This window comes from Oncorhynchus mykiss, chromosome 2 (genome assembly GCF_057628025.1).
Source record: "Oncorhynchus mykiss isolate SJ-2025 chromosome 2, ASM5762802v1, whole genome shotgun sequence".
NCBI classification, from domain to species: Eukaryota; Metazoa; Chordata; class Actinopteri; order Salmoniformes; family Salmonidae; genus Oncorhynchus; species Oncorhynchus mykiss.
This window is the reverse complement of record NC_143023.1, coordinates 75,855,006-75,881,366: the sequence shown is the minus strand read 5'-3', so window position 1 is coordinate 75,881,366 and position 26,361 is coordinate 75,855,006. Positions and strand designations below refer to the sequence as shown.

General features: G+C 44.7%; 1 protein-coding gene across 2 annotated transcripts in view; it reads left to right on the top strand.

The window, feature by feature from the left end:
• Positions 1–26,361, top strand: part of LOC110496262 (IQ motif and SEC7 domain-containing protein 3) — a 33,132-nt gene that overhangs the window by 4,171 nt on the left and 2,600 nt on the right. For both annotated transcript variants that reach the window (XM_036955648.2, XM_036955650.2), the window contains exons 3-14: positions 6,855–6,984; positions 7,671–8,021; positions 8,146–8,903; positions 14,673–14,834; positions 18,860–18,982; positions 20,687–20,853; positions 22,020–22,159; positions 22,909–23,040; positions 23,167–23,266; positions 24,528–24,686; positions 24,775–24,870; positions 24,954–24,997. In XM_036955648.2, the coding sequence (XP_036811543.2) occupies positions 6,855–6,984; positions 7,671–8,021; positions 8,146–8,903; positions 14,673–14,834; positions 18,860–18,982; positions 20,687–20,853; positions 22,020–22,159; positions 22,909–23,040; positions 23,167–23,266; positions 24,528–24,686; positions 24,775–24,870; positions 24,954–24,997 (2,362 nt within the window). The remainder of the gene's footprint in view (positions 1–6,854; positions 6,985–7,670; positions 8,022–8,145; positions 8,904–14,672; positions 14,835–18,859; positions 18,983–20,686; positions 20,854–22,019; positions 22,160–22,908; positions 23,041–23,166; positions 23,267–24,527; positions 24,687–24,774; positions 24,871–24,953; positions 24,998–26,361) is intronic.

Below are 26,361 nucleotides of genomic sequence, written 5' to 3'. Positions count from 1 at the left end.
TCATTTTCTGTCTGTCTGTGTGTGTCTCTCTCTCCTTTGATCTTCCCTCTCTCCAGTCTATCCTGCAGTGCCATTACTGATTCTCTCAGCAGGGCTATCTAATGGCTCTGTCATTTTGCCCCCATGGAACTCCCTTCAGTGTGTGTGTGTGTGTGTGTGTGTGTGTGTGTGTGTGTACATGTCTGTGTGTGTGTGTGTGTACATGTCTGTGTGTGTGTGTGTGTGTGCATGGACATGTCTGTGTGTGTGTGTGCATGTTCATGGAAATGTCTGTGTGTGTGTGCATGGACATGTCTGTGTCTATGTGTGCGTGCATGGTCATGTCTGTGTGTGTGTGTGTGTGTGTGTGTGTGTGTGTGTGTGTGTGTGTGTGTGTGTGTGTGTGTGTGTGTGTGTGTGTGTGCATGGACATGTCTGTGTCTATGTGTGTGTGCATGGTCATGTCTGTGTGTGTGTGTGTGTGTGTGTGTGTGTGTGTGTGTGCATGGTCATGTGTGTGTGTGTATGTGTGTGTGTGTGTGTGTGTGTGTGTGTGTGTGTGTGTTAGTGTGTGCATGGACATGTCTGTGTCTGTGTGTGTGCATGGACATGTCTGTGTGTGTGTGTGTGTGCATGGACATGTCTGTGTCTGTGTGTGTGTGTGTGTGTGTGTGTGCATGGACATGTCTGTGTGTGTGTGTGTGTGTGTGTGCATGGACATGTCTGTGTCTGTGTGTGTGTGTGTGTGTGTGTGTGTGTGTGTGTGTGTGTGTGTGTGTGTGTGTGTGTGTGTGTGTGTGTGTGTGCATGGACATGTCTGTGTCTGTGTGTGTGCATGGACATGTCTGTGTGTGTGTGTGTGTGTGTGCATGGACATGTCTGTGTCTGTGTGTGTGTGTGTGTGTGCATGGACATGTCTGTGTGTGTGTGTGTGTGTGTGTGTGTGTGTGTGTGTGCATGGACATGTCTGTGTGTGTGTGTGTGTGTGTGTGTGTGTGTGCATGGACATGTCTGTGTGTGTGTGCTAGTGAAAGTGCTACCAGTGACTGATTCAACCTAAAGCTCTGTAGCCCTCAGGAGGTTGGAGGGAGCAGGGCAATGTTGTCATTACATATGATGTTTTATTTATTTCACTTTTATTTAACCAGGTAGGCAAGTTGAGAACAAGTTCTCATTTACAATTGCGACCTGGCCAAGATAAAGCTAAGCAGTCCGACACATACAACGACACAGAGTTACACAAGGAGTAAAACAAACATACAGTCAATAATACAGTAGAAACAAGTCTATATAGGATGTGTATACGAAGGCAAAAAAAGGCCATGGTGGCAAAGTAAATACAATATAGCAAGTAAAACACTGGAATGGTAGATTTGCAGTGGAAGAATGTGCAAAGTAGAAATAAAAATAATGGGGTGCAAAGGAGCAAAATAAATAAATAAAATAAAATAAAATAAATACAGTAGGGAAATAGGTAGTTGTTTGGGCTAAATTATAGGTGGGCTATCTACAGGTGATGTCTTTGATGTCTTTGAGGTGGGAGTAGAGACAGTGTTTCAAATCCACATACACACGTACACATGTACAGTATACCTACAAAGACGTCACCCATTAACATGGTAACCCGTATAAATAAGTCTCACATACTGTACTGTGACTGTACAAAGTGTGTGTGTGTGTGTGTGTGTGTGTGTGTGTGTGTGTGTGTGTGTGTGTGTGTGTGTGTGTGTGTGTGTGCGTGTGTGTGTGTGTTTTAGCATGTTCGCATGTCTGTGTCCCCTGTAAGTCCAGATAGACAGGGGAATTTCTCAGAGTGGAAGTTAGTCTAAACAGTATTCACAAAGTATTCACCCACAGTTCAGAGCGGTTTTGCCTGTTGGTAAATAGAGGTAAAGGTGTAGAGGTGTAGAGGCAGACATACCTCAATAGGTACTGATCATACCACAGCTGACTGTATTGGCCTTGTGGTTGCATGTTATATTTATGTTCATGTGTGAGTGAGTTTGTGTATGTTTGAAAAGGTGTGTGTGTGTCCTCTGACTGTGGGTGTCTGTATGGTGATGTGAGATGACAGATGTTCATTTCTCCTTCACTGTGACATTAGAGGAGGCGGAGAAACCAGTGTGTGTGTGTGTGTGTGTATTTCGACCCTTCCCACAGGGCACGTACGTCAATTCAACGTCTATTCGACACTGGATCAACGTAATTGAATTGAAATGACGTGGAAACAATGTTGGTTCAACCAGTGTGTACCCAGTGGGATAGGTCTTCTTCAGACATTCATATTCCAGGTGTGGGGGAAAGGTCCTATATATTGGGGCAGTGCTCAGTGACTTCACATCCTGAAACAGGAGGTAAAAAAACAATATAGGTTCACAGAATCAACATTAAATCAATCAAAATATATAACCATACATGAGGAATGTGATACATGTTCATAATTATGTACAGTACCAGTCAAAGGTTTGGACACACCTAGTCACTCAAGGGTTTTTCTTTATTTTTATTATTTTCTACATTGTAGAATAATAGTGAATATATCAAAACTATGAAATAACACATGGAATTATGTATTAACCAAACAAGTGTTAAACAAATCTAAATATATTTTATATTTGAGATTCTCCAAAGTAGCCACCCTTTGCCTTGATGACAGCTTTGCACACTCTTGGCATTCCCTCAACCAGCTTCATTAGGTAGTCACCTGGAATGCATTTCAATTAACAGGTGTGCCTTGTTAAAAGTTAATTTGTGGAATTAATTTCCTTCTTAATGCTTTTGAGCCAATCAGTTGTGTTGTGAGGGGAGGGGTATATGGAAGATAGCCCTACTTGGTAAAAGACCAAGTCCATATTATGGCAGGAACAGCTCAAATAAGCAAAGAGAAATGACAGTTCATCATTACTTTAAGACATGAAGGTCAGTCAATGTGGAAAATCTCAAGAACTTTGAAAGTTTCTTCAAGTGCAGTCACAAAAACCATCAAGCAGTATGATGAAACTGGCTCTCATGAGGACCGCCACAAGAGTTACCTCTGCAGCAGAGGATAAGTTCAGTAGAGTTACCTGCCTCAGAAATTGCAGCCCGAAATAAATTCTTCACAGAGTTCAAGTAACAAATACATATCAACATCAACTGTTCAGAGGAGACTGCGTGAATCAGGACATTATGGTTGAATTGCTGCAAAGAAACCACTACTAAAGGACACCATGATGAGTCCCAATTTGAGATTTTTGGTTCCAACAGCTGTGTCTTTGTGAGACGCAGTAGGTGAACGGATGATCTCCGCATGTGTGGTTCCCACCGTGAAACATGGAGGAGGAGGTGTGATGGTGTGGGGGTGCTTTGCTAATGACACCGTCAGTGATTTATTTACAATTCAAGGCACACTTAACCAGCATGGCTACCACAGCATTCTGCAGCGATACGCCATCCCATCTGGTTTGCCCTTAGTGGGACATTTCTTTTTCAACAGGACAATGGCCAAAAAACACACCTCCAGGCTGTGTAAGGGCTATTTGACCGAGAAGGAGAGTGATGGAGTGCTGCATCAGATGACCTGGCCTCAACAACCACCCAACCTAAACCCAACTGAGATGGTTTGGGATGAGATGGACCACAGAGTGAAGGAAAAGCAGCCAACAAGTGCTCAGCATATGTGAGAAAACATTCCTCAAGAAGCTGGTTGAGAGAATGCCAAGAGTGTGCAAAGCTGTCATTAAGGCAAAGGGTGGCTACTTTGAAGAATATCAAATATCAAATATCAAATATATTTTCATTTGTTTAACACTTTTTTGGTTACTACATGATTCCATATGTGTTTTTTCATAGTTTTGATGTCTCCACTATTATTCTACAGTGTAGAAAATAGTAAAAATAAAGAAAAACCCTTGAATCAATCGGTTTGTCCAAACTTTTGACTGGTACTGTATATACACAATTATAAGGGCACAGGGCGAGACCCAGATGCAGACACGGGAGGCAGATGGTTCGAGTCTGATATTTATTATAATCCAAGGGGCAGGCAATAGAATGGTCGTGGACAGGCAAAAGATCATAAACAAGGTCAGAGTCCAGGAGGTACAGAGTGGCAGGCAGGCTCGAGGTCAGGGCAGGCAGTATGGCCAGGCAGGAGGATTCAGAGTCAAGGCTGGCAAGGGTCATAACCGGGAGGACTAGCAAAAGAGAAACAAGAAAAAGCAGGAGCACGGAAAAACACACGGGTTGACTTGACAAGACAAGACAAACTGGCAACAGACAAACAGGGAACACCGGAATAAATACCCAGGGACTAATGGGGAAAACAGGTTACACCTGGAGGTGGGTGGAGACAATCACTAAGACAGGTAAAAACAGCAGTTTGGACATAGAACTATCAAAAAGGTTTCAAATCAAACTCCTCATTCAGGCCAAAATACGGGACAGTGTGTTGACCCTGTGGATCCAGAAAGATTTCCTTTGAAGTAGTTTCCTCCCAATGTCCCCTCCCCTGCATGACATCTTAACCCTTTCTATCCCAATGTATCTCAGAGAACTAATAGGGTGTCCGGTTTGAGCAAAATGAACGGCAACAGGGTTTATATACAGTGCATTCGGAAAGTATTTTGACTTTTTCCAGCCTTGACACAATCCTGTCTCGGAGCTCTACGGACAATTCCTTCAACCTCATGGTTTTTGCTTAGTTTTTGCTCTGACATGCACTGGCAATTGTGGGACCTTATACGTGTGTGCATTTCCAAGTCATGTCCAATAAATAGAATTTACCACACAATTTACCAGTTGTAGAAACATCTCAATGATGATCCATGGAAACACCTTTTTCTCCCCAATTTCATGGTATCCAATTGTTGTACTATCTTGTCTCATCGCTACAACTCCCTTACGGGCTCGGGAGAGACGAAGGTTATGCGTCCTCCGATACACAACCCAACCAGCCGCACTGCTTCTTAACACAGCGCGCATCCAACCCGGAAGCCAAACGCACCAATGTGTCGGAGGCTACTAGCGCGCACTGCGCCCGGCCCGCCACAGGAGTCGCTGGTGTGCGATGAGACAAGGACATCCCTACCGACCAATCCCTCCCTAACCTGGACGACGCTAGGCCAATTGTGCGTCGCCCCACGGACCTCCCGGTCGCGGCCGGTTACGACAGAGCCTGGGCGCGAACCCAGGGACTCTGATGGCACAGCTGGTGCTGCAGTACAGCGCCCTTAACCACTGCGCCACCCGGGAGGCCCCGAAGCTCAATTTCGAGGTTCATAGTAAAGGGCCTGAAAACTTATGTACTGTATATAAGGTAGTTAAAAAAAACATTTTCTTAACAAACTGTTTTCGCTTCATCATTAGGGGGGTATTGTGCGTAGATTGATGAGGATTAAAAAAAATCAATTTTAGAATAAGACTGTAACGTAACAAAATATGGAAAAAGGGAAGGGGTCTGAATACTTCCCAAATGCACTGTATATACACTATATATACAAACTAGTGGATTCGGCTATTTCAGCCACACCAGTTACTGACAGGTGTATAAAATTGAACACACAGCTATGTATTCTCCATAGAAAAACATTGGCAGTACAATGGCCTTACTGAGAAGCTTAGTGACTTTCAACGTGGCACCGTCATAGGATGCCACCTGTCCAACAAGTCAGTTCGTCAAATTTCTGCCCTGCTAGAGCTGCCCCGGTCAACTGTAAGTGCTATTATTGTGAAGTGGAAACGTCTAGGAGCAACAACAGCTCAGCTGCGAAGTGGTAGAGCTCACAGAACAGGACAGCCGAGTGCTGAAGCACGTTTAGTGCGTTAAAATCGCCTGTCCTCGGTTGCAACACTCACTACTGAGATCCAAACTGCTTCTGGAAGCAACGTCAGCCTAAGATCACCGTTCACAATGCCAAGCATCGGCATTAGACTCTGGAGCAGTGGAAACTCGTTCTCTGGAGCGCATAGCACCCCCTGAAAAATAATAATAATAAAAAATTATGAAACAATATATATATATACTGTATATTTTTGTTAAAAATATTTTTTTCACAAAACTAGTGCACTGGTTCTTTAATAGTCCTGTGCTAGCGGACTGCAGCGAGGGTATGGTGGCGTTTTTAATAGAGTGTTAATAAAAGGTAGCCTCCAGCACGTGCAAACACACACACACACACACACACACACACACACATACAGAGATAGAGAAAGAGAGAGACATGTACAGTACACACACACACACACACACACACACACACACACACACATACAGAGATAGAGAACGAGAGAGACACGTACAGTACACACACACACACACACACATACGGAGATAGAGAAAGAGAGAGACACGTACAGTACACACACACACACATACGGAGATAGAGAAAGAGAGAGACACGTACAGTACACACACACACACACACACACACACACACACACACACACACACACACACACACACACACACACACACACACACACACACACACACACACACACACACACAGAGGTAGAGATAGAGAAAGAGAGAGACAAGTACAGTACACACACACACACATATAGAGAAAGAGAGAGACACGTACAGTACACACACACACACACACACACACACACACACACACACACACACACACACACACACACACACACACACACACACACACACACAGGCAGTGTTAGCTGAATAGTAGAACCAGAGAGGAACATTAGTGATGTAGTCATTATTTAAACATTACCAGTCTTTGCTTTTATACAGTAGCTGTGGTTTTAGAGCTGGCTTATATAACAACTGGTAGACTTAGCAAGTAGGTTAAAACACACACACACACATACAGTACATGCACACATACACACGTTATCCCAGGCGTTGAAGGTGAGTGTTGTTGTTTCCATAGTGATGGGCAGCTGCTAGGTCTGGAGGGCGGGACTTCCTCCAGCAGACAGGAAGGAGAGGGGTCAGTAGGTGTGGCTCGTAGAGAAGGACCCAGCGACTATGAACTTGCCCTGGAGAACAAGACCAAACAGGTGTGTGTGTGTGTGTGCAGAGGCATACAGGTGGGTTGTGATTAACTGGGTTTGTGTTTCTGTGTGTATATGATACTGTACTCTTGATGAGAGAGAAAGAGAGAGTCAGACAGAGAGAGAAGAAAGTAAGAAAGAGAGGACACCAGCCCTTCCATCTCACGGGTAACAGGAACATGGGGGATGATGGGTTGTCATGGTAACAGCTAATAGCTCCTGCTGACTGCAGTATATGTCTTTATATTGCACAGAGAAGTGCCAAATGGACCACGCTGTGTGTGTGTCTTTCTCTCTCTGTCCTTATTCTCCCTCTCCCCCTTCTTCTCTGCTTCTCCTTCCCACTCTTCCACTCCCCCCTCTTTATCTGAGCCTCAGAGGAAGTAAAAGGGGATTACTTGTCTTCTGTTCGCTTTCTGTTTGAGACACAGTGATGTAGTGATAGGTGTATCTGGTAGAAAGGTAATGGAGTTTGGTGAGAGGGTGTGTTGTACTGTTTTCAGAGAGGAGAGCTTGTCCCACTTTCCTTTTATATTTGGAGAAACATCCAGCTTAACAACCGGAGGCTTTTAGCATTGTTCTGTTAAGACTACAATATTTCCCCCAAAAAATCTTGCCAACAATATTTTTCTCTCTACTCTCTCTTCTTTTCTCTCCCCCCCCCCCCCCCCCCCCCTTCCCCCTGTCTGTAGATAGAGGAGTTGGAGCTGAGGTACGGTGGTCACCTGGTGTCGCGGCGCGCTGCGTGTCGTATTCAGACAGCGTTCCGTCAGTACCAGCTCAGTAAGAATTTCCAGAAGATCCGGAACTCTTTGTCAGAGAGCAAGTTGCCACGCCGCATTTCCCTGCGCCGGCCCAACCCCAACCGGGGCCAGAACCCCACCCAGCGACACAGCTTCCTGTTAGAGAGTGGGGGCCCACCATTGCGCCCCAAAACACCCCCACCACCCCCCTCACGCTCCACCTCCCTGCCGCCCTCAGCCTCCCCTGCCACGGGCCCTGGCCCCTCACTCACACAGCTGGAGGACTGCTTCTCAGAGCAGGTGGGCTTTATGTAACACTAGCATAGCCTAGCATCATAATAGTTTGCCGTACAGTGAGTCTAGTGTTTCATCATAATACAGCTTAAGGGTCTTCCTATAACTAGTATTATGATTCTTATTCCAGGTACGCTCGCTGGCCCATTCGATAGACGAGGCCCTGCGTGGGTGGAGCCTGTCGGAGGGGGTTGAGGGGGGGACAGGGGGGCTGTTGATGGACCCCGAGGTGTTTCGGGCGGCTGGTCAGAGTGCCTGCATGCCTCGCAGTGCCAGCTCCCTGCTCATGGCCTTCAGAGATGTCACCGTTCACATCGACACCAACAACTACACTGTCTCCACAACTACCACCTCCACAACCACCACTACCCACGGCAACACAGGGGCAGGGGCGGGAGGAAGCAGGCAAGCCTCAATGGAAGGGGGAGGGGGAGAGGGGGGTGGAGGGGTAGGGAGAGAAACAACAACCTCCCAGCTGGGGGGTGAGAAAGAGTTCCCTGCCCCCCCTCCCAGTGAGGAATTGTTGAAGGGAGGAGGGTTGAGGATGGAGTCAACTATGACAGGGCAGGGGAGAGAGTTGGGGGGGCAGAGTGGCTCAGAGATACTCAGTTCCACCTCTACCTCCACCTCGGCCCAGTCTAACCAGTATACCACTCAGTCCTCCTATCCCCAGTACCACCAGTATTCTACATACCCCCAGGCCCATCACCCCCAATCCCAGCCAGGGTCTCAGTCAGTCAGGGACCCCACCACTGAGGCCCTCCAGGCCCTGGTCCTCTCTCTGCCCAGAGACCGATGCCAGGACCCTGCCTCCTGCCGATCCCCCACACTCTCCACTGACACACACCGCAAACGACTCTACCGCATCGGACTCAACCTCTTCAACGTGTAAGTACGCATGCACACACACACACACACACACACACACACACTCACACGCAAACACGCACATTATACACCTTATAATGTAGCAAGATGTTGCCGAAAGAGATGGTAGCCTCGCTTCAGGTCCTTAGGAAACTATGCAGTTATTTGTTTTTTTAATGTATTATTTCTTACATTGTTAGCCCAGAAAATCTCAACTGTTATTACATACAGCCAGGAAGAACAATTGGATATAAAAGCTTACCAACTTACCAACATTACGACCAGGAATACGTCTTTCCCGAAGCGGATCCTTTGTTCGAACCTCCACCCTGAACATGGGATCTTATCCCAGAGGCCGACCCAAAACAACGCAGTCGCTGCAGGAGAGGTAGACGGAGCAGCCTACTGGTCAGACTCAGAAGGCCATCCACCGCATCCGAGCATATTACTCGCCAATGTCAAATCTCTAGATAACAAGGAGGACAAAATTAGGGCACGAGTTGCCTTCCAGAGAGACATCAGAGATTGTAACGTTCTCTATTTCACGAAAATATGGCTCACTCGGGTTATGTTGTCAGAGTCGGTACAGCCACCTGGTTTCTTCATGCATCGCACTGACAGAAACAAATATCTCTCTGGTAAAAAGAAGGGCAGGGGTGTATGCCTTATGATTAACAACTCATGGTGTAATCACAACAACATACAGGAACTCAAGTCCTTTTGTTCACCTGAACTAGAATTCCTTACAATCAAATGCCGACCGCGTTATTTTCCAAGAGAATTCTCTTCGATTATAAACATTGTTTATAATCATTGTTTATAAACATGTTTATAAACAACTTCTTTGCTCGCGTTGAGGACAATACAGTTCCACTGACGCGGCCCGCTACATAAGCCTGTGGGCTCTCCTTTTCCATGGCTAACGTGAGTAAAACTTTTAAACGTGTTACCCCTCGCAAGGCTGCCGGCCCAGACAGCATCCCTAGCCGCGTCCCCAGAGCATAAGCAGACCAGCTGGCTGGTGTGTTTATGGACATATTCAATCAATCCCTATCCCCATATGCTTCAAGTTGGCCACCATTGTTCTTGTTCCCAAGACAGCTAAGGTAACTGAACTAAATGACAATCGCTCCATTGCACTCACTTGTGTCATTATGAAGTGCTTTGAGAGACTAGCCAAGCATCATATCACCTCCACCCTACCTGATAGACCCACTCCAATTTGCTAACCGCTCCAATAGGTTCACTGATGATGCAATCGCCATCACACTGCACACTGCCCTATCCAATCTGGATAAGAGGAATACCTATGTAAGAATGATGTTCATTGACTACAGCTCAGCATTTAACACCATGGTACCCTCTAAGCTCATCACCATAGTACCCTCCAAGACCCTTGGTCTCGACCCCGCCCTGTGCAACTGGGTCCTGGACTTTCTGACGGGCTGCCCCCAGGTGGTGAAGATAGGAAGCAATGTCTCCACCCCGCTGAACCTCAACACTGGGGCCCCACAAGGGTATGTTCTCAGCCCTCTCCTGTACTCCCTGTTCACCCAAAAATTGCATGGCCATGCACGTCTCCAACCCAATCATCAAGTTTGCAGACGACACTACAGTTGTAAGCTTGATTACCAACAATGACAAGACGGCCTACAGGGAGAAGGTGAGGGCCCTCGGAGTGTGGTGTCAGGAAAATAACCTCTCAATCAATGTCTACAAAACAAAGGAGATGATCGTGGACTTCAAGAAACAGCAGAGGGAGCACCCCCCAATCCACATTGACGGGACAGTAGTGGAGAAGGTGGAAAGTTTTAAGTTCTTCGGCATACTCATCACAGAAAAACTGAAATGGTCCACCTACACAGACAGCGTGGTGAAGAAGGTGCAACAGCTTCTCTTCAACCTCAGGAGGCTGAAGACATTTGTCACGTAAAACACTCACAAACGTTTACAGATGCACAATCGAGAGCATTCTGTGGGTGAGTGCACTGCAAGGCTCTCCACAAGGCTCTCCATAGTGTAGTGCGGTCTGCACAACGCATCACCGGGGTCAAACTACCTTGCCCTTCAGGACACCTACTCCACCCGATGTCACAGGAAGGCCAAAAATATCATCAAGGACAACAACCACCCGGGCCACTGCCTGTTCACCCCGCTATCATCCAGAAGGCGAGGTCAGTACAGGTGCATCAAAGCTGGGACTGAGAGACTGAAAAACAGATTCTATCTCAACACCGTCAGACTGTTAAACAGCCGTCACTAACATAGAAAGGCTGCTGCCAACATACAGACTCAAATCTCTGGCCACTTTAATAAATGGACTTAATGAAGGTATCACTAGTCCATTCAATAATTACAAAAATTACATAGAAGTATCACTAGTCACTTTAAATAACACCACTTCAATCATGTTTACATGCCCTACATTACTCATCTCATATGTACAGTGGGGCAAAAAAGTATTTAGAGAGCCACCAATTGTGCAAGTTCTCCCACTTAAAAAGATGAGAGAGGCCTGTAATTGTCATCATAGGTACACTTCAACTATGACAGACGAAGTGAGAAAAAAAATCCAGAAAATCACATTGTAGGATTTTTTATGAATTTATTTGCAAATTATGGTGGAAAATAAGTATTTGGTCACCTACAAACAAGCAAGATTTCTGGCTCTCACAGACCTGTGGCTCACAGGCTCCTCTGTCCTCCACTCGTTACCTGTATTAATAGCACCTGTTTGAAGTTGTTATCAGTATAAAAGACACCTGTCCACAACCTCAAACAGTCACACTCCAAACTCTACTATGGCCAAGACCAAAGAGCTGTCAAAGGACACCAGAAACAAAATTGTAGACCTGAACCAGGCTGGGAAGACTGAATGTGCAATAGGTAAGCAGCTTGGTTTGAAGAAATCAACTGAAGGGAGCAATTATTAGGAAATGGAAGATATACAAGACCACTGATAATATCCCTCGATCTGGGGCTCCACGCAAGATCTCACCAGTACATGTCCAGGCCCGTCTGAAGTTTGCTAGAGAGCATTTGGTGATCCAGAAGAAGATTGGGGAATGTCATATGGTCAGATGAAACCAAAATAGAACTTTTTGGTAAAAACTCAACTCGTCGTCTTTGGAGGACAAAGAATGCTGAGTTGCATCCAAAGAACACCATACCTACTGTGAAGCATGGGGGTGTAAACATCATGCTTTGGGGCTGTTTTTTTTGCAAAAGGACCAGGACAACTGATCCGTGTAAAGGAAAGAATGAATGGGGCCATGTATCGTGAGATTTTGAGTGAAAACCTCCTTCCATCACCAAGGGCATTGAAGATGAAACGTGGCTGGGTCTTTCAGCATGACAATGATCCCAACCACACCGCCCGGGCAACGAAGGAGTGGCTTCGTAAGACGCATTTCAAGGTCCTGGAGTGGCCTAGCCAGTCTCCAGATCTCAACCCCATAGAAAATCTTTGGAGGGAGTTGAAAGTCCGTGTTGCCCAGCAACAGCCCCAAAACATCACTGCTCTAGAGGAGATCTGCATGTAGGAATGGGCCAAAATACCAGCAACAGTGTGTGAAAACCTTGTGAACACTTACAGAAAATGTTTGACCTCTCCAAATACTTATTTTCCACCATAATTTGCAAATAAATTTATTAAAAATCCCACAATGTGATTTTCTGGATTTTCATAGTTGAAGTGTACCTATGATGAAAAGTACAGGCCTCTCATCTTTTTAAGTGGGAGAACTTGCACAATTGGTGGCTGACTAAATACTTTTTTGCCCCACTCTATATCCTGTACTCTATACCATTTACTGCATCTTGCCTATGCCGCACGGCCATTGCTCATCCATATATTTATATGTACATAATCTTATTCATCCCTTTACATTTGTGTGTATAAGGTATTTGATTTGATTTGATAAACAATCACATACAGGGTTGAATTGTCCTCTAGCTACTCACAGAATTATTCACAGAACAGGTATCTGCTCTAGAAAGGGGGAGAGGAGAGAGAGAGAGAGGTGGAAAGGTGGTATTTATATATAGGAGTACAGTTGAAGTCAGAAGTTTACGTACACCTTAGCCAAATACATTTAAACTCAGTTTTTAAACAAATCCTAGTAAAAATCCCCTGTATTAGGTCAGTTAGGATCACCACTTTATTTTAAGAATGTGACATGTCAGAATAATAGTAGAGAGAATAATTTATTTCAGCTTTTATTTCGTTCATCACATTCCCAGTGGGTCAGAAGTTTACATACACTCAATTAGTATTTGGTAGCATTGCCTTTAAATTGTTTAACTTGGGTCAAATGTTTTGGGTAGCCTTCTACAAGCTTCCCACAATAAGTTGCGTGAATTTTGGCCCATTCCTCCTGACAGAGCTGGTGTAACTGAGTCAGGTTTGTAGGCCTCCTTGCTCGCACACGCTTGTTCAGTTATGCCCACAAATTCTCTATAGGATTGAGGTCAGAGCTTTGTGTTGGCCAATCCAATACCTTGACTTTGTTGTTTGACTTTGTTGTTTTGCCACAACTTTGGAAGTATGCTTGGGGTCATTGTCTACTTGGAAGACCCATTTGCCAAGCTTTAACTTCCTGACTGATGTCTTGAGATGTTGCTTCAGTATATCCACATACTTTTCCTACCTCATGATGCCATCTATTTTGTGAACTGCACCAGTCCCTCCTGCAGCAAAGCACCCCCAAAACATGATACTTGCACCCCGTGCTTCAAGGTTGGGATGGTGTTCTTCGGCTTGCAAGCATCCCCCTTTTTCCTCCAAACATAACGATGGTCATTATGGCCAATCAGTTCGATTTTTGTTTCATCAGACCAGAGGACATTTCTCCAAAAAGTACAACCTTTGTCCCCATGTGCACTTGCAAACCGTAGTCTGGCTTTTTATGGCGGTTTTAGAGCAGTGGCTTCTTCCTTGCTGAGCGGCCTTTCAGGTTATGTCGATATAGGACTCGCTTTACCTAGATATAGATACTTTTGTACCTGTTTCCTCCAGCATCTTCACAAGGTCCTTTGCTGTTGTTCTGAGATTGATTTTCACTTTTCTCACCAAAGTACGTTCATCTCTAGAAGACAGAACGCATCTCCTTCCTGAGTGGTATGACGGCTGCGTGGTCACATGGTGTTTATACTTGAATACTATTGTTTGTACAGATAAACGTGGTACCTTCAGGCATTTGGAAATTTCTCCCGAGGATGAACCAGATCATCTTGGCTGATTTCTTTTGATTTTCCCATGATGTCAAGAAAAGAGGCACTGAGTTTGAAGGTAGGCCTTGAAATACACCCACAGGTACACCTCCAATTGACTCAAATTCTGTCAATTAGCCTATCAGAAGCTTCTGAAGCCATGACATCATTTTCTGGAATTTTCCAAGCTGTTTAAAGGCGCAACTTGGTGTATGTAAACTTTTGACCCACTGGAATTATGATTGAAATAATCTTGTCTGTAAACAATTGTTGGAAAAATGACTTTTGTCATGCACAAAGTAGATATTATAACCGACTTCCCAAAAATATAGTTTGTTAAACAATACATTTGTGTAGTGGTTGAAAAACAAGTTTTAATGACTCCAACCTAAGTGTATGTAAACTTCCGACTTCAACTGTATTTACGGTTGGCCTGCAGCCTGTAGTTATTGTAAATTAGCTAATGTGAATCACTGAGACTGAGAGAGTTGCCTATCACTTTACGGTTCTATTCACACACATATACGCACACACACACACATGCATACACTTATATTGTGCTTTCTATCTCTACTCTAGGAACCCAGAGAGAGGCATCCACTTCCTGATCACGCGTGGTTTCGTCCCAGACACGCCCATGGGCGTGGCCCACTTCCTGTTACAGAGGAAGGGCCTAAGCCGACAGATGATTGGAGAGTTCCTGGGGAACAGCAAGCTGCTCTTCAACAGAGATGTCCTGGAGTGAGTCCACACACAAAATAAAGCACAAATATGTTTTACACATACACACACATACACACACGGATGCATGCTCTCACACTGCAGAGAGCGAGAGAGCCAGGAGAATGTGCTTTGCTTAGAGAAAAAATAGGTCACAGCACTCAGCACAATTTTCTTTCTCCCCCTCTCTCCCCTTCTCTTCTTTTCTCTCTACTCCCCCTCTCTCCCCTTCTCTTCTTTTCTCTCTACTCCCCCTCTCTTATTTTCTCTCTACTCCCCCTCTCTTCTTTTCTCTCTACTCCCCCTCTCTTCTTTTCTCTCTCCTCTTCTCTTATTTTCTCTCTACTCCCCTTCTCTTCTTTTCTCTCTACTCCCCCTCTCTCCTCTTCTCTTATTTTATCTCTACTCCCCCTCTCTTCTTTTCTCTCTACTCCCCCTCTCTTCTTTTCTCTCTACTCCCCCTCTCTTCTTTTCTCTCTACTCCCCCTCTTCTTTTCTCTCTACTCCCCCTCTCTTCTTTTCTCTCTACTCCCCCTCTCTTATTTTCTCTCTACTCCCCCTCTCTTCTTTTCTCTCTACTACCCTCTCTTCTTTTCTCTCTACACCCCCTCTCTCCTCTTCTCTTCTTTTCTCTCTACTCCCCCTCTCTCCCCTTCTCTTCTTTTCTCTCTACTCCCCCTCTCTCCTCTTCTCTTCTTTTCTCTCTACTCCCCCTCTCTTCTTTTCTCTCTACTCCCTCTCTCTTATTTTCTCTCTACTCCCACTCTCTTCTTTTCTCTCTACTCCCCCTCTCTTCTTTTCTCTCTACTACCCTCTCTTATTTTCTCTCTACTACCCCTCTCTTCTTTTCTCTCTACTCCCTCTCTCTTCTTTTCTCTCTACTCCCCCTCTCTTCTTTTCTCTCAACTCCCCCTCTCTTCTTTTCTCTCTACTCCCCCTCTCTTCTTTTCTCTCTACTCCCCCTCTCTTCTTTTCTCTCTACTCCCCCTCTCTTCTTTTCTCTCTACTCCCCCTCTTTTCTTTTCTCTCTACTCCCCCTCTCTTCTTTTCTCTCTACTCCCCCTCTCTTCTTTTCTCTCTACTCCCCCTCTCTTCTTTTCTCTCTACTCCCCCTCTCTTCTTTTCTCTCTACTCCCCCTCTCTTCTTTTCTCTCTACTCCCCTCTCTTCTTTTCTCTCTACTCCCTCTCTCTTCTTTTCTCTCTACTCCCCCTCTCTTCTTTTCTCTCTACTCCCCCTCTCTTCTTTTCTCTCTACTCCCCCTCTCTTCTTTTCTCTCTACTACCCCTCTCTTCTTTTCTCTCTACTCCCCCTCTCTTCTTTTCTCTCTACTCCCCCTCTCTTCTTTTCTCTCTACTACCCTCTCTTATTTTATCTCTACTCCCCCTCTCTTCTTTTCTCTCAACTCCCCCTCTCTTCTTTTCTCTCTACTCCCCCTCTCTTCTTTTCTCTCTACTCCCCCTCTCTTCTTTTCTCTCTACTCCCCCTCTCTTCTTTTCTCTCTACTCCCCCTCTCTTCTTTTCTCTCTACTACCCCTCTCTTCTTTTCTCTCTACTCCCCCTCTCTTCTTTTCTCTCTACTCCCCCTCTCTTCTTTTCTCTCTACTACCCTCTCTTATTTTCTCTCTACTCCCCCTCTCTTCTTTTCTCTCTACTCCCCCTCTCTTCTTTTCTCTCTACTCCCCCTCTCTTCTTTTCTCTCTACTCCCCCTCTCTTATTTTCTCTCTACTCCCCCTCTCTTCTTTTCTCTCTACTCCCCCTCTCTTCTTTTCTCTCTACTCCCCCTCTCTTCTTTTCTCTCTACTCCCCCTCTCTTATTTTCTCTCTACTCCCCCTCTCTTCTTTTCTCTCTACTCCCCCTCTCTTATTTTCTCTCTACTCCCCCTCTCTTCTTTTCTCTCTACTCCCCCTCTCTTCTTTTCTCTCTACTCCCCCTCTCTTATTTTCTCTCTACTCCCCCTCTCTTATTTTCTCTCTACTACCCCTCTCTTCTTTTTTCTCTACTCCCCCTCTCTTCTTTTCTCTCTACTACCCTCTCTTCTTTTCTCTCTACTCCCCCTCTCTTCTTTTCTCTCTACTCCCCCTCTCTTCTTTTCTCTCTACTCCCCCTCTCTTCTTTTCTCTCTACTCCCCCTCTCTTCTTTTCTCTCTACTACCCTCTCTTCTTTTCTCTCTACTCCCCCTCTCTTCTTTTCTCTCTACTCCCCCTCTCTTATTTTCTCTCTACTCCCCCTCTCTTCTTTTCTCTCTACTACCCTCTCTTCTTTTTTCTCTACTCCCCCTCTCTTCTTTTCTCTCTACTACCCTCTCTTCTTTTCTCTCTACTACCCCTCTCTTCTTTTCTCTCTACTACCCTCTCTTATTTTCTCTCTACTCCCCCTCTCTTCTTTTCTCTCTACTCCCCCTCTCTTCTTTTCTCTCTACTCCCCCTCTCTTCTTTTCTCTCTACTCCCCCTCTCTTCTTTTCTCTCTACTCCCCCTCTCTTCTTTTCTCTCTACTCCCCCTCTCTTCTTTTCTCTCTACTCCCCCTCTCTTCTTTTCTCTCTACTCCCCCTCTCTTCTTTTCTCTCTACTACCCTCTCTTATTTTCTCTCTACTCCCCCTCTCTTCTTTTCTCTCTACTCCCCCTCTCTTCTTTTCTCTCTACTACCCCTCTCTTCTTTTCTCTCTACTCCCCTCTCTTATTTTCTCTCTACTCCCCTTTCTTATTTTCTCTCTACTCCCCCTCTCTTCTTTTCTCTCTACTCCCCCTCTCTTCTTTTCTCTCTACTACCCCTCTCTTCTTTTCTCTCTACTCCCCTCTCTTATTTTCTCTCTACTACCCTCTCTTCTTTTCTCTCTACTCCCCCTCTCTTCTTTTCTCTCTACTCCCCCTCTCTTCTTTTCTCTCTACTCCCCCTCTCTTATTTTCTCTCTACTCCCCCTCTCTTCTTTTCTCTCTACTCCCCCTCTCTTCTTTTCTCTCTACTACCCTCTCTTCTTTTCTCTCTACTACCCTCTCTTCTTTTCTCTCTACTCCCCCTCTCTTCTTTTCTCTCTACTCCCCCTCTCTTCTTTTCTCTCTACTACCCTCTCTTATTTTCTCTCTACTCCCCCTCTCTTCTTTTCTCTCTACTCCCCCTCTCTTCTTTTCTCTCTACTACCCCTCTCTTCTTTTCTCTCTACTCCCCTCTCTTATTTTCTCTCTACTCCCCTTTCTTATTTTCTCTCTACTCCCCCTCTCTTCTTTTCTCTCTACTCCCCCTCTCTTCTTTTCTCTCTACTACCCCTCTCTTCTTTTCTCTCTACTACCCCTCTCTTCTTTTCTCTCTACTCCCCCTCTCTTCTTTTCTCTCTACTCCCCCTCTCTTCTTTTCTCTCTACTACCCCTCTCTTCTTTTCTCTCTACTCCCCTCTCTTATTTTCTCTCTACTCCCCTTTCTTATTTTCTCTCTACTCCCCCTCTCTTCTTTTCTCTCTACTCCCCCTCTCTTCTTTTCTCTCTACTACCCCTCTCTTCTTTTCTCTCTACTCCCCCTCTCTTCTTTTCTCTCTACTCCCCCTCTCTTCTTTTCTCTCTACTCCCCCTCTCTTCTTTTCTCTCTACTCCCCCTCTCTTCTTTTCTCTCTACTACCCTCTCTTCTTTTCTCTCTACTTCCCCTCTCTTCTTTTCTCTCTACTCCCCCTCTCTTCTTTTCTCTCTACTCCCCTCTCTTATTTTCTCTCTACTACCCTCTCTTCTTTTCTCTCTACTCCCGCTCTCTTCCTTTCTTTTATTTTCTCTACACTCCCCCCTCTATCTCCCTCTCTTTTCCTTTATCCTTTGGGAGGAATATGTACTGTATAAGCACTTGTTAAGTGTGTGAGTAAATTTGTGTGTGTGTGTGCGTTTTCCAGGTCAGTGCTTCTGTAATGAAACTATGATTGAAAAAGGAAGAAAAAAAACGCCAAGAGCAGTTGTACACCCACCCTCTCTCACCCTCAGACACAAACACACAAAACAATGACGTCAAAGGTGACATGAGAGAGACATACACAACTAACCTTTTCTCCCCCTGTCTCTAGCTGTGTGGTCGATGAGATGGACTTCTCTGGGATGGAGCTGGACGAGGCTCTGAGGAAGTTCCAGGCTCACATTAGAGTCCAGGGAGAGGCCCAGAAGGTGGAGAGACTCATTGAAGCTTTCAGGTCAGACCCATCAACCAATCACATCATACCCTCAGATTGATCAGCATATCAGGGTTACTCTAGGGGCAGACACTTTCTGGAGTATCACAAACAGCAAGTCCAACCTAGCACCACACCTGACCTGATTACTAAAAATTTCAGCAACTGAGCCGATCAATATCAGTAACTAGCTACATTCCAGCTGCCTAGTGGTCTCCCAGGTCTAAAACAAGAAGTGTCCTGCCTCCAGGACCATGGTTTTAAGCTGTAGGGACAAAGTCCAACCTATCTGGGAGGGGGTAGTAAGATAGACAAGAAGTTACAGGAGTGTTATGTAACAGATGTTATGTCATCTGTCATAAGGGTGACATAGGGTGACATAAGAAGTTATTTTAATGGAGGATTTATTCCGTGCCAGCTGGTGAGCATCTCTCATATGCAGATGTGAAGATAAGAGAACTAGCTGGTGTAGAAATAACTTTGTTACGTACTCACACACACACAAACTGATCATTCCCAGTGTCAGAGTATTTGATGTGCAGCAGGAATCTCAGGAAACTGAACACTGACAATGTGTATGTGTGTATATGCTTGGGAGGAGGGTTATACCGTACATCTCTTGTCAGGATGTAAGAACCCACAAGTGAACAGTATTAATGTCTGAAGTTGAGTTACTAGCTAATGATGGAGAAACTGTTTGTTTCTGAGACCATTACAGCAGAACAGCTTTTTGTCTCTTTCTCTTTCTTCCTCTCTCTCTCTCTTTCATTGGACCTGTCTCTTTCTCTGTCTCTCTTTCTCTCTCTCTCTTTCATTGGACCTGTCTCTTTCTCTGTCTCTCTTTCTCTTTCACTCTCTCTCTTTCATTGGACCTGTCTCTTTCTCTGTCTCTATTTCTCTTTCTCTCTCTCTCTTTCATTGGACCTGTCTCTTTCTCTGTCTCTCTTTCTCTTTCACTCTCTCTCTTTCATTGGACCTGTCTCTTTCTCTGTCTCTCTTTCTCTTTCACTCTCTCTCTTTCATTGGACCTGTCTCTTTCTCTGTCTCTCTTTCTCTTTCACTCTCTCTTTTTCATTGGACCTGTCTCTTTCTCTGTCTCTCTTTCTCTCTCTCTCTTTCATTGGACCTGTCTCTTTCTCTGTCTCTCTTTCTCTTTCACTCTCTCTCTTTCATTGGACCTGTCTCTTTCTCTGTCTCTCTTTCTCTTTCTCTCTCTTTTTCATTGGACCTGTCTCTTTCTCTGTCTCTCTTTCTCTTTCACTCTCTCTTTTTCATTGGACCTGTCTCTTTCTCTGTCTCTCTTTCTCTTTCACTCTCTCTTTTTCATTGGACCTGTCTCTTCCTCTGTCTCTCTTTCTCTTTCACTCTCTCTCTTTCATTGGACCTGTCTCTTTCTCTGTCTCTCTTTCTCTCTCTATTTTTCATTGCTCCCCTTCCCCCTGTCAGAGGTACTGTACAGATGTAGGATCTTAATTTGAGCCAGGAAAATAATCCAGCTGCAACAGAAAATGTGAATTACTATATGGATTAAAATTATTGGAATTTCTTTGTAGGGGTTTATACATTTTTTCTTAGGGCAAATCAAGTCTGACATTCTAAAGAGGAAATGACTAAGTTTAGAAGCTTTCTAAAACTTTGAATACACTACAGGTTTGCACAATTCTCAGCAACAAAAGAGTGTGTAGATACCTCTCTCTCCATCTCTCTACCTGTCCACCTCTACAGTCAGAGGTATTGCATGTGTAATCCTGAGGTGGTGCAGCAGTTCCATAACCCAGACACCATCTTCATCCTGGCCTTTGCTGTGGTCCTCCTCAACACTGACATGTACTCCCCTAACATCAAACCTCAACGCAAGATGGGCCTCAACGATTTCATACGCAACCTACGAGGTGACTGGGTGTCTGTGTGTCTGTCTGTTGTCAACAAACAGGGCCTAGCTTATTAGGGGAGTTGTGTCTTTGTTTAGTTCTTCCTTCGGTGTGATTTCTGTGCCTACTGATAAAAGAACAAATCAAAATAATACAAACCCCATGGTGTTATTTTTGTGACAGTGTGTGTGTGTGTGTGTGTGTGTGTGTGTGTGTGTGTGTGTGTGTGTGTGTGTGTGTGTGTGTGTGTTTGTGTGTGTGTCGGTGTGTGTGTGTGTGTGTTTATGAGTGTGACTCAGTATAATGAGCTGCAGAAGCCTTGCAACATTTATGACAGCGTTTCTGAGACACTGGAGGGGTTATTTATAGAACTGACACACAAACCTGCACAGATGCACACACACACAATGCTTTGAATATTTTAATACAACACATGGCCATTTTCATCTGGACTGGCCCATTTCATTAGAGTGGAAGGATCAGGGCTGGTCAGTGTAGAGAACACACCAAACCAGGGACAAGTGAGAGAAGGCTGAGGGCTGGAACATCCCTAACCCCTAAATAAATTATTAAAGTTGCATTTTTAAAGTGGCATTATTAGAACATGAGGAGTCATGTTCTAATAATGCCACTTTAAAAATGACACTTTAATAATGTTTACATATCTTTCATTACTCAGCTCATATGTATATCTGCATTTTATACCATCTATTGCATCTTGCCTACACCACTGTGTCATTGCTCATCCATATGTGTATATGTATATATTGTTATTCCATTCCTTTATTTAGATGTGTGTGCATTAGGTATCTGTTGTGGAATTGTTTGATATTACTTGTTAGGTATTGCTGCACTGTCAGAACTAGAAGCACAAGCATTTCGCTACACCCGCAATAACATCTGCTAACCATGTGTATGTGACCAATACAATTTAATTTGATTTGATTTTGGAATGGGGGCTTCTCTCCTGACTGGAACACAACACAAGGTCTCCCTCTAGTGGTGAGATAGAGCCACAGCATATCTACTGTTGACAGATAGGGATGCTACTAACTACCAGGCAATCCTGTCCTGTCCTGCAATGAGTCTAAACCAGGGATGGAGTAAATTCAGCTATTACTTTATTTTGTGAATTTCCTCTGTAGTTCCTCCTGTGTGACTAGTAGTGTGTGTCCCTGTTCCCTTAGGAGTGGACGACGGAGCAGACATCCCCAGGGAGATGGTGACAGGGATCTATGAGAGGACCCAGCAGAGAGAGCTACGCTCCAACGAAGACCACGTCACCTACGTCAGCCGTGTGGAACAGTCCATACTGGGCATGAAGACGGTGAGTTGGTGGGTTTGGGTGTGTGTGTGTGTGTCAGATAGCTAGACAGAAAGTGAGAGGGAGAGAGAGAGTGGTGCGTGTGTGTGTTGTGTGTCTGAAAGAGAGATGGAGAGAGAGTAAGAGAGTTTGAGGGAGAGGTGTGTGCATGTGTGTGAGAGAGTGGTGAGTGTGTGTGTGTGTGTGTTAACCCCATAGTGTGTGTGTTAAGCCCATGGTGTGTGTGTTAACCTCATGGTGTGTGTGTGTGTTAAACCCATGGTGTGTGTGTGTGTGTGTGTGTGTTTGTTAACTCCATAGTGTGTGTGTTAATCCCATGGTGCGTGTGTGTTAAACCCATGGTGTATGTGTGTGTTAACCTCATGGTGTGTGTATATGTGTGTGTTTAGCCCATGGTGTGTGTGTGTTAACCCCATGGTGTGTGTGTTTGTTAAGCCTGTGGTGTGTGTGTGGGTTAACCCCATGGTGTGTGTGTGTTAACCCCATGGTGTGTGTGTTTGTTAAGCCTGTGGTGTGTGTGTTTGTTAACCCGTGGTGTGTGTGTGGGTTAACCCCATGGTGTGTGTGGGTTAACCCCATGGTGTGTGTGTGTGTGTGTGTGTGTGTTAAGCCCGTGGTGTGTGTTTTTTAACCCCATGGTCTGTGTGTGTTTAGCCCATGGTGTGTGTGTGTGTGTTAACCTCATGGTGTGTTTGTTTAGCCTGTGGTGTGTGTGTGTTTAGCCCATGGTGTGTGTGTGTGTTTCTTTGTAGATTCTGTCTGTGCCCCACCGTAGGCTGGTGTGCTGCTGTCGTCTGTTTGAGGTGGCAGACTTCAACAAACCCCTGAAACAGAAACTGGCCAACACCCAGAGAGAGGTGTTCCTGTTCAACGACCTCATACTTGTGAGAACACACACAAGCACGCACCCGCAAACACACGCACGCGAGTAGTGTTATTTTGTGTAGTAACAGTATGTGTATGTGTACTGATGGTGTAGCTTATGTTCATTCTGCTATTTCCTCACACAGATCCTGAAGCTGTGTCCCAAGAAGAAGACTTCTGCCTCCTACACCTTCTGTAAAGCCATGGGTCTACTGGGCATGCAATTCCACCTCTTCAGTAACGAATGTAATTTCTATACTATTACTACTACTACTACTACTACTACTACTACTACTACTACTACTACTACTACTACTACCACTACTACCACTACTACCACTACTACTACTACTACCACTACTACTACTACTACCAGTACTACTACTACTACCACTACTACTACTACTACCACTACTACCACTACTACCACTACTACTACTACTACCACTACTACCACTACTACTACTACTACCACTACTACCACTACTACTACTACCACTACTACTACTACTGCTACTACTACCACTACTACCACTACTACCACTACTACCACTACTACCACTACTACTACTACTACTACTACTACTACTAATACTTCTACTACTACTAATACTACTAATACTGTCCAATACTACTACTACTACTACTACTACCACTACTACTACTACTACTACTACTACTACTACTACTACTACTACTACTAATACTTCTACTACTACTAATACTACTAATACTGTCCAATACTACTACTACTACTACTACTACTACTACTACTACTACTACCACTACTACTACTACTACTACCACTATTACTACTACTACTACTACTACTACTACTACTACTACTACTACTACTACTAATACTTCTACTACTACTAATACTACTAATACTGTCCAATACTACTACTACTACGACTACTACTACTACTACTACTACTACTACTGTCCAATACTACTACTACTACTACTACTGTCCAATACTACTACTACTACTACCACTACTACTACTACTACTACTACTACTACTACTACTAATACTGTCCAATACTACTACTACTACTACCACTACTACTACTACTACTACTACTACCACTACTACTACTACTACTACTACTACTACTACTACCACTATTACTACTACTACTACTACTACTACTACTACTACTACTGTCCAATACTACTACCCTACTACTACTACTACTACTACTACTACTACTACTACTACTACTACTGTCCAATACTACTACTACTACCACTACTACTACTACTGTACTATAACACTGTACTTCTACATACATAGCTAATTATGAGCTGTGACATTGTCCAGAGTCCAGACTATATCAGTGGCATCACCATTCTACTCACATAGCTAACTGTGTGTGTGTGTGTGTGTGTGTGTGTGTGTGTGTGTGTGTGTGTGTGTGTGTGTGTGTGTGTGTGTGTGTGTGCGTGCGTGCGTGCGTGCGTGCGTGCGTGCGTGCGTGCGTGCGTGCGTGTGTGTGTCCAGACTATGCTCATGGCATCACCATGTTGAGTCCGTTCTCGTCAGAGAAGAAGCAGATGGTGAGTTTCTGCTCCCCCAGTGGAGAGGAGCTCAGGAAGTTCACAGAGGAGCTACGAGAGTCCATCACTGAGGTCAACGAGATGGAGCAGATACACATTCAATGTGAGCACACACACACACACACACGCACATACACGCACATGCACACACACGCTTTATGTAATATATGGTCATATATCACTGTCTACAGGGGAGCTGAAGAGAGAACAGGGGGTGCAGACTCACACGCCCCACACCAACGGAGGACAGATGGGCACACACTCAGCACACACAGGATCCCCCACAGGTAACAAACAAACACTAAGTTAGCAACTAGCACCACACACCACTCTGTGTCTCTGAGTGTCACTTCTGTGTTTCTCCCCTCAGCCCAGAAAGATCTGTATGACAAGACTAGCAACAACACTGTGGAGGTGAGTCACATACACACAGTGTATTTTTGTTAGCAAAGATACAGACAGGTGAGGAGTAAAGGAGACCCTCGTCATCTCCCTCCAGCTCTGTGTGACTCAGAGCGACACAGCCACAACTGTAGGGCTAGATTTAACCTTCAGCTTTCTGCTAACAGGGGGCAGTAATGAACTATTAGCCACCTGCTAATGCACGGTGAGCTATTAGCCTCCTGCTAACAGAACATCTGCTTCCCAGCCATCATAAGCTTTTCTAAGCCCTGTTGGCCCTGCTAGAAAACCATCTCCATGGCCAGACTCAGGGTTGATGCGCGTGTCTGTGGATGCATGCATGCATGCGTATGATTTTTAAAATGGCGCTGGAGGAGATTGCTGCCGTTTTACGGGCTCCTAACCAGTTGTGCTATTGTGTGTTTTTTTGCATTATTTGTAACTTATTTTGTACATAATGTTTCTGCCACCATCTCTTATGACCGAAAAGAGCTTCTGGATATCAGAACAGCGATTACCCACCTCGTAACGAGTCGGACGCGAAGGATTTACTTCAGACACCAGACAAGGCCCAAATCCCCGTCATTTGCATTAAGAAGAGACAGAGATATAGGTCGGGGTGCCTTATAAGAATCTGACGGCGAGTGGGTAACCTCCTCTAATATCAGTCCTATTAGCCAACATCAATCATTGGATAATAAACTGGATGAGCTCGGATCAAGACTATCCTATCAACGGGACATTAAAATACTGTAATATTTTATGTTTCACCCATTCGTGGTTGAATGATGACATGGATAACATACAGCTGACTGGGTTTTCCGTGCATCGGCAAGATAGAACAGATAGACAAGGGGTGGCGGTCTGTGTCTATTTGTCAATAACAGCTGGTGCACAAAGTCTAATATTAATGAAGTCTCAAGGTTTTACTCGCCTGAGTTAGAGTATCTCAGCTGTAGACCACACTATGTACTAAGAGAGTTTTCATCTATATATTTCATCTACTTACCACCACAAACCAATGCAAGAAAATGCTCATCCAAAGGTGGCGCTGCTAGTGGCCGAGACATTAATGCAAAATAAATCCATTTTACTTAATTTCTACAAGCATGTTACATTTTCAACCAGAGAAAACTCTAGACCACCTTTACTCCACACTCAGAGACGTGTACAAAGCACTCCCTAGCCCTCCAATTGGCAAATCTGACCATAAATATATCCTCCTGATTCCTGCTTACAAGCAAAAACTAAAGCAGGAAGTACCAGTGACACGCATAATATGGAAGTGGCTAGATGACGCAGATGCTAAGCTACAAGACTATTTTGCTAGTACAGACTGGAATATGTTCTGGGATTCTTCCGATGGCATTGAGGAG